Source organism: Pogona vitticeps, chromosome 12, assembly GCF_051106095.1.
Source record: "Pogona vitticeps strain Pit_001003342236 chromosome 12, PviZW2.1, whole genome shotgun sequence".
Classification (NCBI taxonomy): Eukaryota; Metazoa; Chordata; class Lepidosauria; order Squamata; family Agamidae; genus Pogona; species Pogona vitticeps.
In genome coordinates this window covers 17099927-17115014 of record NC_135794.1, presented here as the reverse complement: position 1 = coordinate 17115014, position 15088 = coordinate 17099927, and the positions used below count along the sequence as shown (strand labels likewise).

At 41.4% G+C, this 15088-nt stretch overlaps 1 protein-coding gene across 6 annotated transcripts in view; it reads right to left on the bottom strand.

Moving 5' to 3' along the window:
• Positions 1-14357, bottom strand: part of CHD2 (chromodomain helicase DNA binding protein 2) — a 70203-nt gene extending 55846 nt beyond the window's left edge. For 3 of the 6 annotated variants that reach the window (XR_013538913.1, XM_072981586.2, XM_072981588.2), the window contains exons 1-2: positions 13790-14357; positions 13302-13440 (exon numbers count right to left, since the gene is read on the bottom strand). Coding sequence is in view for 5 of the 6 variants with exons in the window: in XM_072981586.2 (XP_072837687.2) it covers positions 13302-13363 (62 nt within the window). In the remaining variant the exon portion in view is untranslated. Of the gene's footprint in view, positions 1-13301; positions 13654-13789 lie in introns of those variants that run through there. The other 3 variants (XM_078380905.1, XM_072981587.2, XM_078380904.1) reach the window with 3 other exon arrangements.
• Positions 14358-15088: the final 731 nt, after the last annotated feature.

The following is a 15088-nucleotide window of genomic DNA, read 5'->3' as shown; positions in this document are numbered from 1 at the left end:
CATGCTATTTTCAGAAGCACATTTTGGGGGCACACAAGTGAGGGCCCTTCTGGGTTGCTCCAATGTTGCTAGACTCTTTTCGAAAGAAAGCTAGTCTGCCTCCCCTGTAGAAGTGAGCTTTTCTATTTGGCTTTTGGTAACTGACTATTTAGCATCACCTCCTGGCAAATAGAAGGGGAAGATATGGAGACAGTGACAGATTTTACTTTCTTGAGCTCCATGATCATTGCAGATGGCGATAGCAGCCACGAAATTAAAAGACGCCTGCTTCTTTGGAGGAAAGCGATGACAAAGCTAGACAACTTCTTAAACAGCAGAGACATCACCTTGCCAACAAAGGTCCGCACAATCAAAGCTATGTTTTTGTCTGTAGTGATGTATGGAAGTGAGAGCTGGACCATAAAGAAGACGGACCGCCAAAGAATTGATGCTTTTGAATTGTGGTACTGGAGGAGGCTCTTGAGAGTCCCCTGGACTGCAAGGAGAACAAACCTATCCATTCTGAAGGATATTAATCCTGAGTGCTCATTGGAAGGTGAGGCTCCAATACTTTGGCCATCTTATGAGAGGAGAAGACTCCCTGGAAAAGACCCTGATGTTGGGAAAGTGTGAAGGCAAGAAGAGAAGTGGACAACAGAGGACGAGATGGTTGGACAGTGTCATTGAAGCAACCAACATGAATTTGACCCAACTCCAGGAGGCAGTGAAAGACAGGAGGGCCTGTCGTGCTCTGATCCATGTTGTCACAAAGAGTCAGATATGACTAAACGACTAAATAACAACTGACTAGTTGCTGCAGAAAAAAAAATACTTTTGCTGGGTTTTGGGGGGGGACTATACTTTCTGGATGTAGTTTTCTAACTGATGCACTTCTAAAATTGCTTTCAATCCAGGTTTCATCATCATGTGCTTAAAAGTGTGTGTTAATCACCCAACAACTCATTATGCTTTAGTGTTTTCTAGTTACCCAGTTTGACACACACAGCTCATCAAGATAGGCAAATATTGTTTCAGAGCCACAAATAGAAAAGGCTTGCTGTGGAAGGATGCCTCAGGCAAGAAGAGCCAAAGGCAAGGGACGGGTCAGAGGCAGGCCTCAGAGAAGCCCTCTTCTTCCCCACAGAAACTAAAAAACCTTCTCAGGTCCTTCACACAAACCACATGCAAACACCATGAAAGGAACTGCAAAGCTGAACTTCACGAATAATTCCGGGAAGCCCCTCTGAACTACAAAAAGTTTTTTTTTCCCCTTTTGCTGCTATTCACAGGCTTGTGACTCGAGCAAGGTGGGTGGGAACTCCTGCTCCGAGACATAATTATCTTTGGGTGCATTTCAGAAACACTCTTGCGGCTTTAAGTCAGGCCAGGCGCTCTAGAAATTTCACCCACATGAACCTGCTTGCTGACAGATTTATTATTCTGCTAAAAATGTAATGCTTCACTGACACTTCAGTCTCTGAAAAGACAAGCTAAAACGGCATCTGCTGCTTCCTCAGACAGGAACTCAAAAGGGCTATGCTATTCCACAAAATACTGCTTTCAGTGGATCTTATCCTGAAGGAGGAGCATCTGGGGCTTTTAGCCCTTCTTCCAGCCTGCCACCATTTAACCCAGCACTCCCTTGGTTAGGGCTCAGAATTGTTTTTTTCTAGGCTCCTGTGTTTTAAATTTAAATTCAACTGCTAATGTTTTAATTATTACAGACAGTTTAACTACATTTTAACATACATTTATTTCCTTTATTTTGGCTTAAATTGACTGTTCCTGGTGGTTTAACTAAATTCCTAATCCCAACTCTTAAGAGGCAGGCCATTTTAACTGGGCAGTGGTCCCTCCTCCAACTAATGAAAAGGAGGAGGAGCCCCCTTCCCATTGCGTGCAATTGTCCTGTTTTAAGAGATGGGCCATAAATTCAAAATTGCTAGCTGAAGAACTTGAAACCAACTCACATGCTGCAGCTATTTCCATTTAAGCAGCTTACCTGGCCTCTACACCAACAGCCGTGTGAATTTGAGACATTAATAACAGCAAATAAATTTGGAACTGCCCACAAGAACTTGAGGCACAGCCTCGAAGATGACGATTTATCATCAAAAGCTCACTATTTTGTTGTTGTTTTTGTTGTGTTTTATACTCTTAATGGTTGATTAAAGGTATAACCTGCTCCTGTATTTGCACATTTTAACATGACCGTCTATCATGTATTTTTATCCACATCTAGTTTTTTATCTATCTCTATCTATTTTAATCTTGCTGTAAGCTACTTAGAAAAGAAGACCAAAATCAAAGAAAAGAAGAAAGACATAGATCAAAGCCAGGGTGACGTGGCTAGCGGGCAGAACTGGGACTTGGGGAGATCTAGCATCCAAAGCTGTACAACTCAGCAAAATGACCAAAGCCTGTTAAACGATCAGCCAGACCTACTTTGCAGGACTAGTGTGATAATAAAATAGGTAAGAGAAAAGCATGTACTTGAGCTCACTGGCACGAAGTCAAGATATTATGGACTGGAAGAGATATGTTCTGTTGTAACCCACATGACTGTACTGGAACTGACTTGATCATTGAGAGACACTGCAAAAATCCCCCAGTCTCGCAGGAGGCTAAACAACTTGAGTGGAATGGGTGACCAGTCATTCAGGACCTTTTTCCTTTGAATCAGGAAGACAGCACTTGGCAAGGATCCTATGGAAGCACAATGTGTTGCCCCCTCTCAGTCTTAAAGCACCCTGTAAAGATCTTTAGTCTGATAAATGATGTCTTATTCACACACAGTGCAAGGCAATGCTTTCCAGATGAAAAAAGTGAAATATAGCTCAAGTTTAAATTCAGAGAAAAACAACAAACTCGTGGGGCTGTAATTTGGTTGTACAGTTTCACTGAATAACTAGTAAGTGGAGTAACTGATCACAACCTTTCCATATAACCTGCCAAATCAACCTGGCTTGCCAAAACCCTCTATCTCAGCTCTCCTCAGCATCAACTATCTTTTAGGATGCTCTGGATAACAACTCCCATAATCCCTTCCTGGCTTGGACTGATGGGAGCTCTAGAGCAATTGTCTCCAACCTTGGGCCTCCAGATGTTCTTGGACTACCACTCCCAGAAGCCTTCACCACCACCTCTGCTGGCCAGGATTTCTGGGAGTTGAAGTCCAAGAACATCTGGAGGCCCAAGGTTGGGGACCACTGCTCAGAGTACATGAAGCTTAAATGAGTGTAGCACTCTTATAGCTGTACTCCACTTTAGGCTGAAATGTCCAGCCTAAAATTTACTTACTTACTTACTTACTTACTTACTTACTTACTTACTTACTTACTTACTTACTTACTTACTTACTTACTCCGCCTATCTGGTCTTACGACCACTAGAAATTTCAAAGGTCACTCTCACCACATGAATTCCAGTCAACAAGAAGCAAAATGTCTAAAACAGACAGAAGCTGGGGCTTCTACCTCTTTAAGGATGCATATAAATAGGTACTCTCATTAGATACAGATACCTCCTGTCAGAGGCAGGGAACTCTCACTTGATAAAATTCCCCTTCTTACTCACATCTGGCAGCTGTAACTTTACAACACGCCTATACTTAGAAGTTGTGCCTAAAACCTGCCTTATTCTTTCAGAAGGAAAGTTTGTGACTCAGAGTCGACTGTCTTTCAAGTTCCTCTGAGAAAACCATTTTTCCTCAACTACTTTCTCTCTCTTGCTGTAAAAATGCAAAGTATCGTGCAGGGGGCCAGCCTCCCATGTTGCTTTCTCAGACTCACAAGCAGTAGGACCAAACTTGGAAGAGCATCTCATGCAGCTGAGGTTTACCTAGTTCTATAGGCCCATTCCAGGGCTGGGGCGACGGAGGCTTAAGCCTTTCCACCAACAGATTTTCATTAATGTATTCCCGAAGGCTTTCACGGCCGGGATCTGATGGTTGTTGTGGGTTTTTCGGGCCTTTTGGCCATGTTCTGAAGGTTGTTCTTCCTGACATTTGGCCAGTCTCTGTAGCCGGCATCTTCAGAGGACTGGAGTAGGAACTCTGTCCATGCTCTGTTGCTGTTTATTGGATAGTTGAGTCTTTATAGCTGTGGGAACAGCTTTTGTCCTTTTCAGGAGATAGGGTGATCAGTGGGTTTTTGTTGTGGATGCATTGTTATGATAAGTGGGAGAGATTATCTGTCACTGCAATTGATGGGTGTCTTTAGCAAGTCTCTTTTGTTGCAATGATCCCTGGTCCTTATGGCTGGGTAGTTTGCTGACCTTCTGCAGGCTGTATTTTCCAGTGCTTTTCATTACCTTAAATGAACATATTCATGCAAGCATTGAAATAAAAAGGTAATAGCTATGACACCAATACAAATTCCCACCACCATCAGCAGCAGCCTTCCTGGGGAATGGAGTAAAGGAAAATATATGTCTAGCAAAGACAGCTTAAGCCTAATGAGTCTGGCCTGGGATCTAAACTTAACACATGGCTTACTTGGGAGGAAAAAAATTGAGGCACTTGCTCATTAGGTACCATATATAGAATGCAGTTTTTTTTCTGTCAGTTATGTTTGTTTTCTGCTACTTAGGTCCTCTTTGGTGCGAAACCACGAGATTCAGTTACTCCACCATGCTTCAGAACTTTCACAATATCCTGAGGGTAAGCTGTCTGGATTGAACGATGTCAGACGGGTCTTAATGAGTCAAAAAGGGGTCACCAGGTACACGCCTGTTTAACTGAGTGAACAAAATGGAGCAAGCATGAAAATACATCAGAAAGCTCCTCGGTCATACAGGACTAAACAGAGCTCCAGTAAATTCTAGTTTTTGCCGCTGATTCCGATCAGGGCACTACTGACTTAAAAAAAAAATCATTCCTTATCTTTCTGGCTTTGCAATATAAATGAACAGTCCTATCGTTTGATATCACAACGGATGTTCACAGTGCTGGAAACTGTCACTCAGTGATCTTCATAGCTAAGTGGGGATCTTTGAAACTAGAGACATGAATTCGAAAATCTGGGCTGTGGCAGGTGATAGATCAATTGGAAAAGGCTACTACAGTACATGGAATCAAGAGCTTCAAAATATGTAAGAAATATTCAACTTACATCCGTGCAGATATAGTAATTATTTATTTGATTTATATACTGCCCATCTAGCCTTCCTACCTTTTAAAGTATACTTTACAGGCCAGAATCGTACCGCTTATGTATGATACCGTAAGTGCAATGGTGTTAAAAAGTGGTGAACCGCTACCATTTAACACTTGTATTCCTTGTTATGTGATTTATCACACAATAACAAAAAACTGTTGTTTTTTAACTAGTAACAGTTTGTTACTCTTTACACCACTGCCCATGCATCACAAAACAGAAGCAGCAACATTCTGCCCATAGGTTTTAGGGACCTCAAGAATTGGTCAAATTCTTTTGCACTCTTGGGATATGCATCCCTAAATTTTTGAACTGGAACTCCAGTAGGACAGGAACAGAAAATGCAACCTCCATTAATCCTGTTGCTTGTATTCCCAGAATGCCAGGGTTGGGGGGAAATATGTATCCTGCATAATTAAATTGTAAACCACAGAGAAAGCTTTAAGCACTATAGGGTGTTATATAAGCAACACACTTTGCTTTCCCCCCCTTGGAGTCATGTCATGTGGATCTTTTCAGGTTTGGGAGCATTGTGCGATTTTACCCACCCTTCGTCTTCTCCATTTCTCTCTATGGCTCTCCCAGTGGAGAAAAAAAACCACCGATGGGATAGTCAAAGGCAAAAGTGTATCTTTGTGTCTAAATGCATTTCGATGGAACATCTGAGCACAACTGATTTATTTAGATGACAAGGACACAGCAGTGGATTTAGACTCCTTCCTTCCAGTTTTAGGGTGTTTTCCTACTGTTGCGATTCAGGTATTAGGTAGAAACGTATTTATTGTCACAGGCTCGCAGAAGAGTTTGTATAACATATCTACATCCAACCTTTTCCCTCAAGAGTACTCATGACAGCTTGCAATATTGAAACAAACAATATAAAAACCGGAAGGGAAAATCACTTTTTTAAAAAAAGGCCCCTCGTGAGGTGGGGGGAAGCTTCCCCAAAGGAGAGCAGACAAGGGGCCAGGCTGACCTCCCGTGGGAGGGAGTTCCACAAACACATCTGTGGGAGGAGCAGGACAAAAGCAACAGTATCCCCTAATGATTTTAAAACTAGGCAGGCTCATAAAGGGAGATGATCTTACCGCTAACTTGCCTTTAGACGTCAAAACTAGCAATTTTGAGTTGTTCCTGAAAACAGAACAGCAGGCAGTGGAGCTATTCTAACAGGGAAGTTAAGTGATCCATGTAACAGAAGCAAGTAACAAACCAGCAGCAGCATTCTGGACCTGCTGAAGTTATGAGTTTTTCCAAAGGCTGCCCACACAAAGTGCATTACAGTAATCCAAACCGGATGTAACTAAGGCATGTAGCATATATAAGTGAATGTTTGTTATCTTTGCTGTGTTATCCTAGGTCGTGTGTTTATTTGTCTGTTTTGATTCTTTGGCATGCCAACAGAATTTTAATTTGCAGTTCTGAATGTCTTCAGGAAAGATGTTACATGTGCTTGACTCCTATGAACAAGACTAAGATGCTAATACTGTATAATGAATGAATGAAGCATCCAATATGGCTCCAGTCTAAACCTTACTTATGGAATCATTGTATACTTTGTAGACTCTTAATAATGGCCATGTTTAAATCAGAAGAGATGTGTTGCTGGTAGTTCTGGTGAGGTTTTCCCCTTATGCTCCCATGTGCATACTGCAGAATAGTTTTTTTCCATCTTGAGGACTGTAAGAGTTCCATGCAACTAACAACCACCTGAGTTTTCCCCAAGAAAAACAATCTGTTAAAACATCAACACAGTAGACCATTTTTACAAGTTAAAAATCAAAAACACAAAGCAGGCAGGATTTTAAAATTTACAGTTTGAGACAGAATAGAAAAACTTTGGGGGTGGGGGGGGCTTTACTAGATAACTAAAATATGGCATGGTCCCGACGGTGAACATGTTAGTTGAATATGATTGTCCCATGTTAGAACTTGATACACCAGCTCTTATTTGCTTCTACTGTCCAAAATATGTAATAACAAGAGAGTGATTTCTTAAAACATGGCTATTAAAATCTTCATCCTTCTTGGAAACCTCAAATTAAAATTACTCCTGAGCAGCCACTGTAAAAATTATGTTACAGATGTGACAAACTGTTGTTTAAATGTATTTTTAAACTCTAAAACTTACAGTGCTATTAAACCTAAATAAACCTGAAACTTAAAACATGTTAGTGTGAACCAGTGTGGGCTATATAGTGGATAACACCAGGAATTAACTACAGTAAGGCAATTAATTCCTCTTTTCAGGATACCGAATTCAGCTTTTGGAAACAAGCAAACAATTAAAAAAATTAGAGTCACATTTTTAGTCACAAGAACAATAAGAAAACCAGAGCAGAAAGGAGGACAGGAACCAGTTCAACAGCATTCCTGCCTTCTTAGATCTTAAGCAGATAGAAACTGCTTAAGCAGCACAGAGGTTTGCATGAGCAAACCTGTTTATGTTTCCTGGTTAGCCCTAGTCTTAACACAGGAAGTCAAGTTGAACAGATGTGCAGTTAAAGAAGCACAGTTTATTAAAAAGCAGCTTTGATAAAGGCTCATTGTTGTAAAGATCTGAGACAGCACCACCGGCAATAAGTTGACTTAAGGAGAATGGACACCGCCAAGTATCATAGGGACCTCCCACATAAACGATTATATTCTTCTTGTTGAGCTGCAACAATATGGCCAAACATTCTATTAAAACATTTGACAAAAATGGTTATTTGTATTTGAGGACAGGGTGATTTCGACAATCCATCAAACCCAGACCGTTTTAATGTTGTCTGTATTCCCCCCCCTTGCAGAAATACTGGGGGGGCATATTCCAATCCACAACAGCTTTCTGCCACAGTAGATGTTGCACGGATGTCCCAACGATGCTTGTCATTTTTCCAGAAGTGTTGGTGCAGATGGAGAAAGGGAGTCAGAAAAGCCACATCCCTTTAGCTAATCATTTGTTCTGCCCCTGCTGTTGATAGAAGCTATGCAACGCTTTAATAACCTTACGGCACTCTTCTATTTGTCATCTTTTATTCCTTTCTTTTACAAAAGTAACGGGCTTCTTTTTTTAAAACGACGAGGGAGAAGGCTGGGACTTCCACTGCCGATCTCGGTTTTCGAGAGCACAAGAGCGACCGCACTGTTCCTGCATGAGCTCTTTTTAATCCTCTCTGGTTGGCTGAGCAGGCAGAAAGCCACCTCTGCCAAGCGCCGGCAGAGGCGGTGAGAAACCAGAGACTGCTCCCACTGACGTCACCAGGAAGGCAGGGCTGCAGCCGCCACGAAGCCTCCACAGTTGACCCTCTTGTTACCAAGTGAATCAACAGCCAACCAGAACTCCCGTCCAGCCCAAAATGGCCTTTGAACTTCCCCACCAGCAACTTCCTGCTGAGCTTTTTTTTTAAAAGGGTACACAGTGCAATGCAGTATATGTCTATCAGCTATGCGGCACAAAGGAACAGCCATTTTGTGACAAACCAGACTTGCAGCATAATTCCAAGCGTTTTCTCACTCATCCTTACCCCGTTTCCCCCCCTCCCCAAATAAATGACTTAACGTTTGAAACGCAGCAATTAAACAAATGTTCAGGTTGTCTCCCTTCCCGCTATTCTTCCCTTCTCCCTGCCTTGCTCATTGTTTCCATCTAAAATCCACTCTTTATATCAGTGGTGCTTCATAAAATGGCTGCCCCTAACTGAACCTCGTTTGCTAACAGAAGCCTGTTTCATGCAGCCATTTCTGTGCTTTATCAGGAACTGACCAAGAAAAAAAAAATCACTTTGCAGAACTAGTATTAACAGACATAACAGAAGTGTGCCTCTGTTTGTGTGTTTGTGTGCACTTTAAAAAAAAAACAACTGTTGTCTTTGAACATTACTGTAATATACCCAAGCAAGCATAAAAATTAACAAAATGGAGGATCCATTGTGTGTGTTCAGAAAAGCATGCAATCGAGCTCCAAAGAGCAGGAAGGCTGCTTATAAACCCCATTAACGTTACACAGGACGACTGTGTGTGTGCTATGGATGCCCCAACTGTGGGTAATTTATCTGCAACACACCCCACTGATTAATATGGCTCTTGCTTCCATGCAACTTACTTCAAATGCCAGGCATGCTTCTTGAGAAATATATCATCATAATGAATTTTAATTTTTCTTTTTAAGTAAACACGTTTATGACTGAGCTGGAGGCACAAGTGGCACTGCCCTCTGAAGCCACTGTATGTCAAACTTCCACTGCAAGCCTTTCTGTATGAATAGGCAACCTGTGGCTCTCTAGATGTCAAGCTGCATGCACCCAATATGTCCTCACTTCTGGCCACGGCAGCCAGGGCTGACAGATGGCTTATCTAGTCAACCAACATGGGGAGAGGGTATGCCTGTCTGTCTTACATGGAAGCTCTTTTATACCATGTCCCATTGTCTCAAATATGTGTAGCTAAAACATCAAGAGCTCCAGTTCAGAAATCCCTTGCCAGAGAAATGCACTTCATATCTTCCAATCTCCAAAATTACCAGATCAAGTGTCAACAGAGGAGCAACTTAGTTTAATGCCACTTGCCCACCTCCGCAAAGAATACACTGAACTCCAACTGCTCTCATTTCATGGGTGAGGTGGGTTGCATCTGGTGCCCCTGGCGGGCCATCTCTTCTTGCCCCACACCCCCTTGAGAGCTCATAAGAACTGCCTTTTGCTGGGTGTCATGCAGACACTGAAGCTGGTCAGCTGGCTCAGGGAAACAGGGGGTGTCAGGGAATGAAGACCACCTAAGCGATGGGGCAGGGGCAAGAGCAGCCGACCATTTGACCTTGAAGTGCCTGCAACAGACCTCGAAGTAACAAATGAGGCACAAGTCCCAGAAAGTGAGACAGAGGGAGGGCCAGCAGTGCCACAATGGGCCACCAGTATAAGCTGTCCTTGAAGGGAGCGAACCACTCAGCCTGGACCACCGAGCTTTACATAGGCCCACCCCAAGTGGAGCTAACTGGGATTTGACTAGGACAGGAGGGATCTTGGCTAGTGAAGGGAACTGGAACCAACAGAGGGGAAAGGAACCCTGTCTTGAAGTGTCTAAGCTGACAATAAAGCCTACTTAGTATCTTATCCCAAATCTGGAATCTACAGGCGTTACCACCACAGACAATGGCCTTATCACCCCAACCCAGCTCAGCGACTTTGGAGTGTACACCACACTTCTTTTTCATGCTGTTTTGTGTTTTGAATCTGAATTTTCCATTGTAAAAGTTTAAGACAATGGGCCCAGTAAAGGTTCAGGTGTATCTGAGGATGTACACTGTGTAAAGATTCTATTCGGGCCTCCATGTGTGTGTGTTTTTTTAAGTTGAGAACTAACACATATATACATACCATCTTGAACCCATGTGTTTGCTGCAGAACAAGTCAACACAACTTTTGTGGCATACACTAACATTACCACAACATGGATCTACTACAGCATGCATTTGTTTGCATTTGTTAGAACCTCAATGATGAAAAGGTTTCAAGGGTATAAAACCAGAGAACTCTTGACTGGTGTAGCATGTGGCCACAGTGCAACCTGAAAAATAAACCTGAAGTACCTCTGGCCAGGCTACAACTGAGGATTTTTATCCCATCTACTCCATCTGTCCAAAATATGTAATACCTGAACAGTAATGAACAGAAGAGAGAACAGTTCCAATGGCTATTAATAAAATACAAATGCTATTCTAAGGTTGGCGGTGAAAAAAATTGAAACATTTCCCACAAAAACAAAATGTGAATGAAGTATTATGGTTTCCAACCTTGTGGTTCCCAACTACAGCTTAGTGGTGAAGGCTTCTGGGAGGACCAGCAATACCACAACAGACCACCAGGACAAGCTGTCCTTCAAAGGAGAGAACCGCTCGGACCAAAAACTTCTGGGGACCCAAGGTTCAGAACCATCTATGGTCTCTTTACAATATTCTGATTTTTCTGAAGCAATGGTAAGGAAATTGTGGCCCTTCAAGTATTGCAGGACTCTAAATTCTAATGGTCCCAGCCAATGGAAAGGCATAATGAGAGCTGCAGTTCACCAACATCTATAAGACTACACACTTTCCATCCTTGTTATAAAATGTGGATGAAATAAGACATTTGGCAGTCAAGACATGGGGAGTTGTGGGTGAAGAGAGGGCTATTTCTATTCCTGAAAATCAAATCAGGTGTACAGCACAATTCCCACATGTCTCTTATGTACACAGACTCACTTCCACTTCCGCTCACCATCGTGATCACATGTCTCTCTCAATCAAGAGACAACCTGGTGTCTTAGATGGATTATGTGCACCCCCCACAGAGGAAGTTACAAATACTGTACACATACAACTTTCCGGTTGTCTTCCCAAGAATAATTCATTGCATATAAACGTCTTAATAAAAAAAAAGTACATCTCACACCAGTAAGAAAATAAACTAGGTAAGAAAATAAGTAATAATTCACTCAGAGTTAGTCATTTTCTCACAATACACAAAATAATTGCTGCCACGGCTATGTGTATTCTGTTCAAAAACAGCAGAAGGGGAAGGGAAGTAGTATCTTTATTTTGATTCACCAGATATTAATACAGGGCTGATGCTAAACACATTATGCTACTTAGAAAGCAAAAGATGATGTGTGGAACTCATGCAAATAATATGGTGGGGGATGTAAAGTAAAACAATGAATGGGTAGTTAATCACTTTTAATTCAACTCTGTCTCACAGGCATTGTTTTGATTGCTGAATTCAAAATACCTCTTATGATAAATATTTTTGTTCAGAGTATCACACTAACATTTTGTTTCAATACAGTATTGATTAGCCTATTTATTTCAAATTGACTTTTTGACAAAATCAGCACCTGGCTCCTACCAAATCGACTTTGAACTTGATACAACTGAAAATAATACATAATTTTCTAAAAGTAGTCTTTCCTGTGCCTTTTGTGTAGGAATAGCAGCAACAATCAGCTGTTGTATCAGTTCTGAGTTTCAACATAACAGCCTCCATTGTAGTCCCCCTCCCCCCATTTCTCAAATCTCACTATCCTAAAAATACTTCACATATTGCAAGAAAACACCTTCTGCCAGGTGTTCTATCAAAGGGCATGTTGTCAAACTGTAACATGAGCAGATTAAAATCTGGACATAAGGTTTTGTTCATACACCTACTAATAAGGCACAGGTTGAAATGCAAATGAAATTTCAGTATTATAAATGTTCAAAATCATTTTTTAAAAAATTAAACACATCAGGAAAAGATCAGTAAATTATAGCGGAGAAAACAAGCACTGAATTTATTAAGAATTTATTATTCTTATTATCGCTGTAAATTTTCTTTTACTATAATGTTATTATAAAAACTGACACTATCAAGAAAAAAACAATAAATATTTGTCTGGCTTGCTCCCCACCACTCTCAAAAAAATTAGAATACATAGAGCTTAACCTTAAGCAAACATAAAAATATATACATCCATATCACACATTACAAGAAATCCAATTAAGTATTTTAGGTAATTTTTCCTTTTCAAATCCAGACAACTACCATCAATGAGAAAGTCTGATTAAAATGTATCAAAATACCCTAAAACATCTAAACAATGTCTAAATTCTATAAGCCCAAATTGATTATGAAGGAAGATGTGTCAACCACACAAACACTTTCCTGTTTTAATTTTTAAATGATCATTTTTTCATTCATACAACTTTCTGTAGTTTCTTATTTACAATACTATCAGGCTTCTGTAAGGCCTTCAGTTCAAGTTTAGCCTCCACAAATTCTTCAAAGGAAAAAAAAATCCCTTGTATGTAAAATGGTGCAATGCAGTAGCGGCTACATAGGCAAGGTCATTTTTCACAGCACAAAACGCTTCAATAACACAAATTTTAGAAGCTGGAACTCAGAGAATATACAAGAAAACGTTGTATCTGTATAAAGGTGCTCTACTTTTTAAACATGGCATGGGGCCTTTGAAACACTCGACGACGTTCAGAAAAAGCAACCCCCCAAAAATTAGGGTGTGGCATATTAGCAATCTCAAGGTCATTCCTTACGAAAATAATCAAAAGCATTAAAATGTGTATTTTCCTTCAGTACTGACAGTAATACAAGGCTGTCAAAAGGTAAACAAGGTGATCAGGTTAATAAAAAAAATAAAGTTGGTAGATCATACCTCGATGCATTGCTGTGGACTGAAGCCTCCTCTCCTTGGCTTTTGTCCGTATTTCTCATCATCTTTTAATTCTTAAATACTAAAAGAAAGGTAGAAGGGTTGGCCGAGATTGCTTTGAAGTCCTGTGCCCAGGTATTTACTGTCAAAAGTTGAAAAAAAGGTAAGGTCCCAGTTTATTCCTTTCGCTTTCAACACTACGAACAAAAAAGTCCAGCCGCGGCAACAATATTTGTTACAGTAATGCAGAAAGGGTCATCAACAGAAGAAAAAACGATATTTAAACATTTCCAAAAAAAAAAAAATCACAAGGGCATTCAACCCAGGGGAGCATCCTACAAACTTTCCCAAAGTAACCCTGGAAGAAAGTATTCTCGTTTTATTGCGTCATTCCAGAGTCGTTCAACCCAACCGAAGGAGAAAAAAAAATCTAAAAGTATTCAAAAAGGATGAAAAACACCTAAAATAATAGTTCAAGATCGCCCACCTACCTGATCCAGGCACCGGCGCCAGGTCCAACCCGGTATTAGTTTCAGGTCGTGGGAAAACATGAACTCCGAGTATTTCAGGAAAAAAAAACCAATCGGGGGAAAAATATTTCTTTTGGGGAAAAAAATACAAAAGGAGAGTTTAATCCCAAACGAAACGAACCCGTTTAATCGCCAGAGGCGATAATTAAAAGCAAAGAGGGAAGGGAGGAAAAAAAAAGAATCCGGAGGAAAAGCTCATTAGGAGAGCGCACAAAAATGGAGGTACGCCATGGCTTCCAAGCTGGGAAAAACAACGACCTGGGCTGCCTCCACGGCTGCTTCTTTCCAACAAGGCGAAAGAAAAGAGCCCCCCAAAGCCGCTTTTCTGCCCGAAAAACGCTCGATCCCCTCTGCGCCCGCTCCCAGGAGGGGCCAGGGGCTGCAGGATCCCCGGGAGGAAGCCTAAAAGTTAGGCAAAGTTGTGCAAAAGTGGCGGAGGGGGGAAAAAAGGCAGAGGCTCCGCGCGCTCTCTCCAAGGCACAGCCGCCATCTAGAGCTTTCTTCCCAGCTCTGAGCTCTGCCTTTGATTGACACTCTCTACATTTACCCCACAACTCAGGTGATGTACCATAGACCCACCCCTTCCATTTCCACCCAAAAAAAGAGAGAGGGAGTCTCCATCCAAAGGGACTCTAGCCCCCCATCACCAACATCTTCCACCAACTCCCCATCTATGGAGGGGGCAACTTAACCCCCTCTGGTTTAGACACCCTTTCTAAGCCAGAACGAGTTAATTGGTTGCTTTTGTTGGAAAGGGTTGAGTCAAGCTTTCTTTCCTTGGGCTAAAATTACTTCCTCCATGGACAGGAAGTTGTGGTACAGCAAGCCATTTTGTAGATATAGAACTGGGTTCCTTATCCACTGGGCTAATACTATAGTCTAGATGGGTTGGCAAACTCCCCCAAGGGGTGATTTTAGGGGGGGGAAATGGTGTTGCAGAGTTTCAGATGGTTACTATGAACCAAGTGATCCAAACTCATCACTTTTGAGAAGTAATCCCAATGGCAACCATAGGAAGATGTTTATTCAACCCTTCTGGCTCAATAGCGCCTCCCTAGTGGTTTTCTGTGCAAAAGAACAAAATGGCAACCACAGTTTTCAAATTCATCAGTTATGATGATAGTTATAAAAAAATCCTAGACTCATTTGTTGTCATAATGCAATTCTTTAAAAGGCTGGTATTTTAACCAGATTCCAACGACAAAAGTCTTCTGGGGACCAATGATGAAAGATTAACGAAATCCTATGAAATTCAAAAAG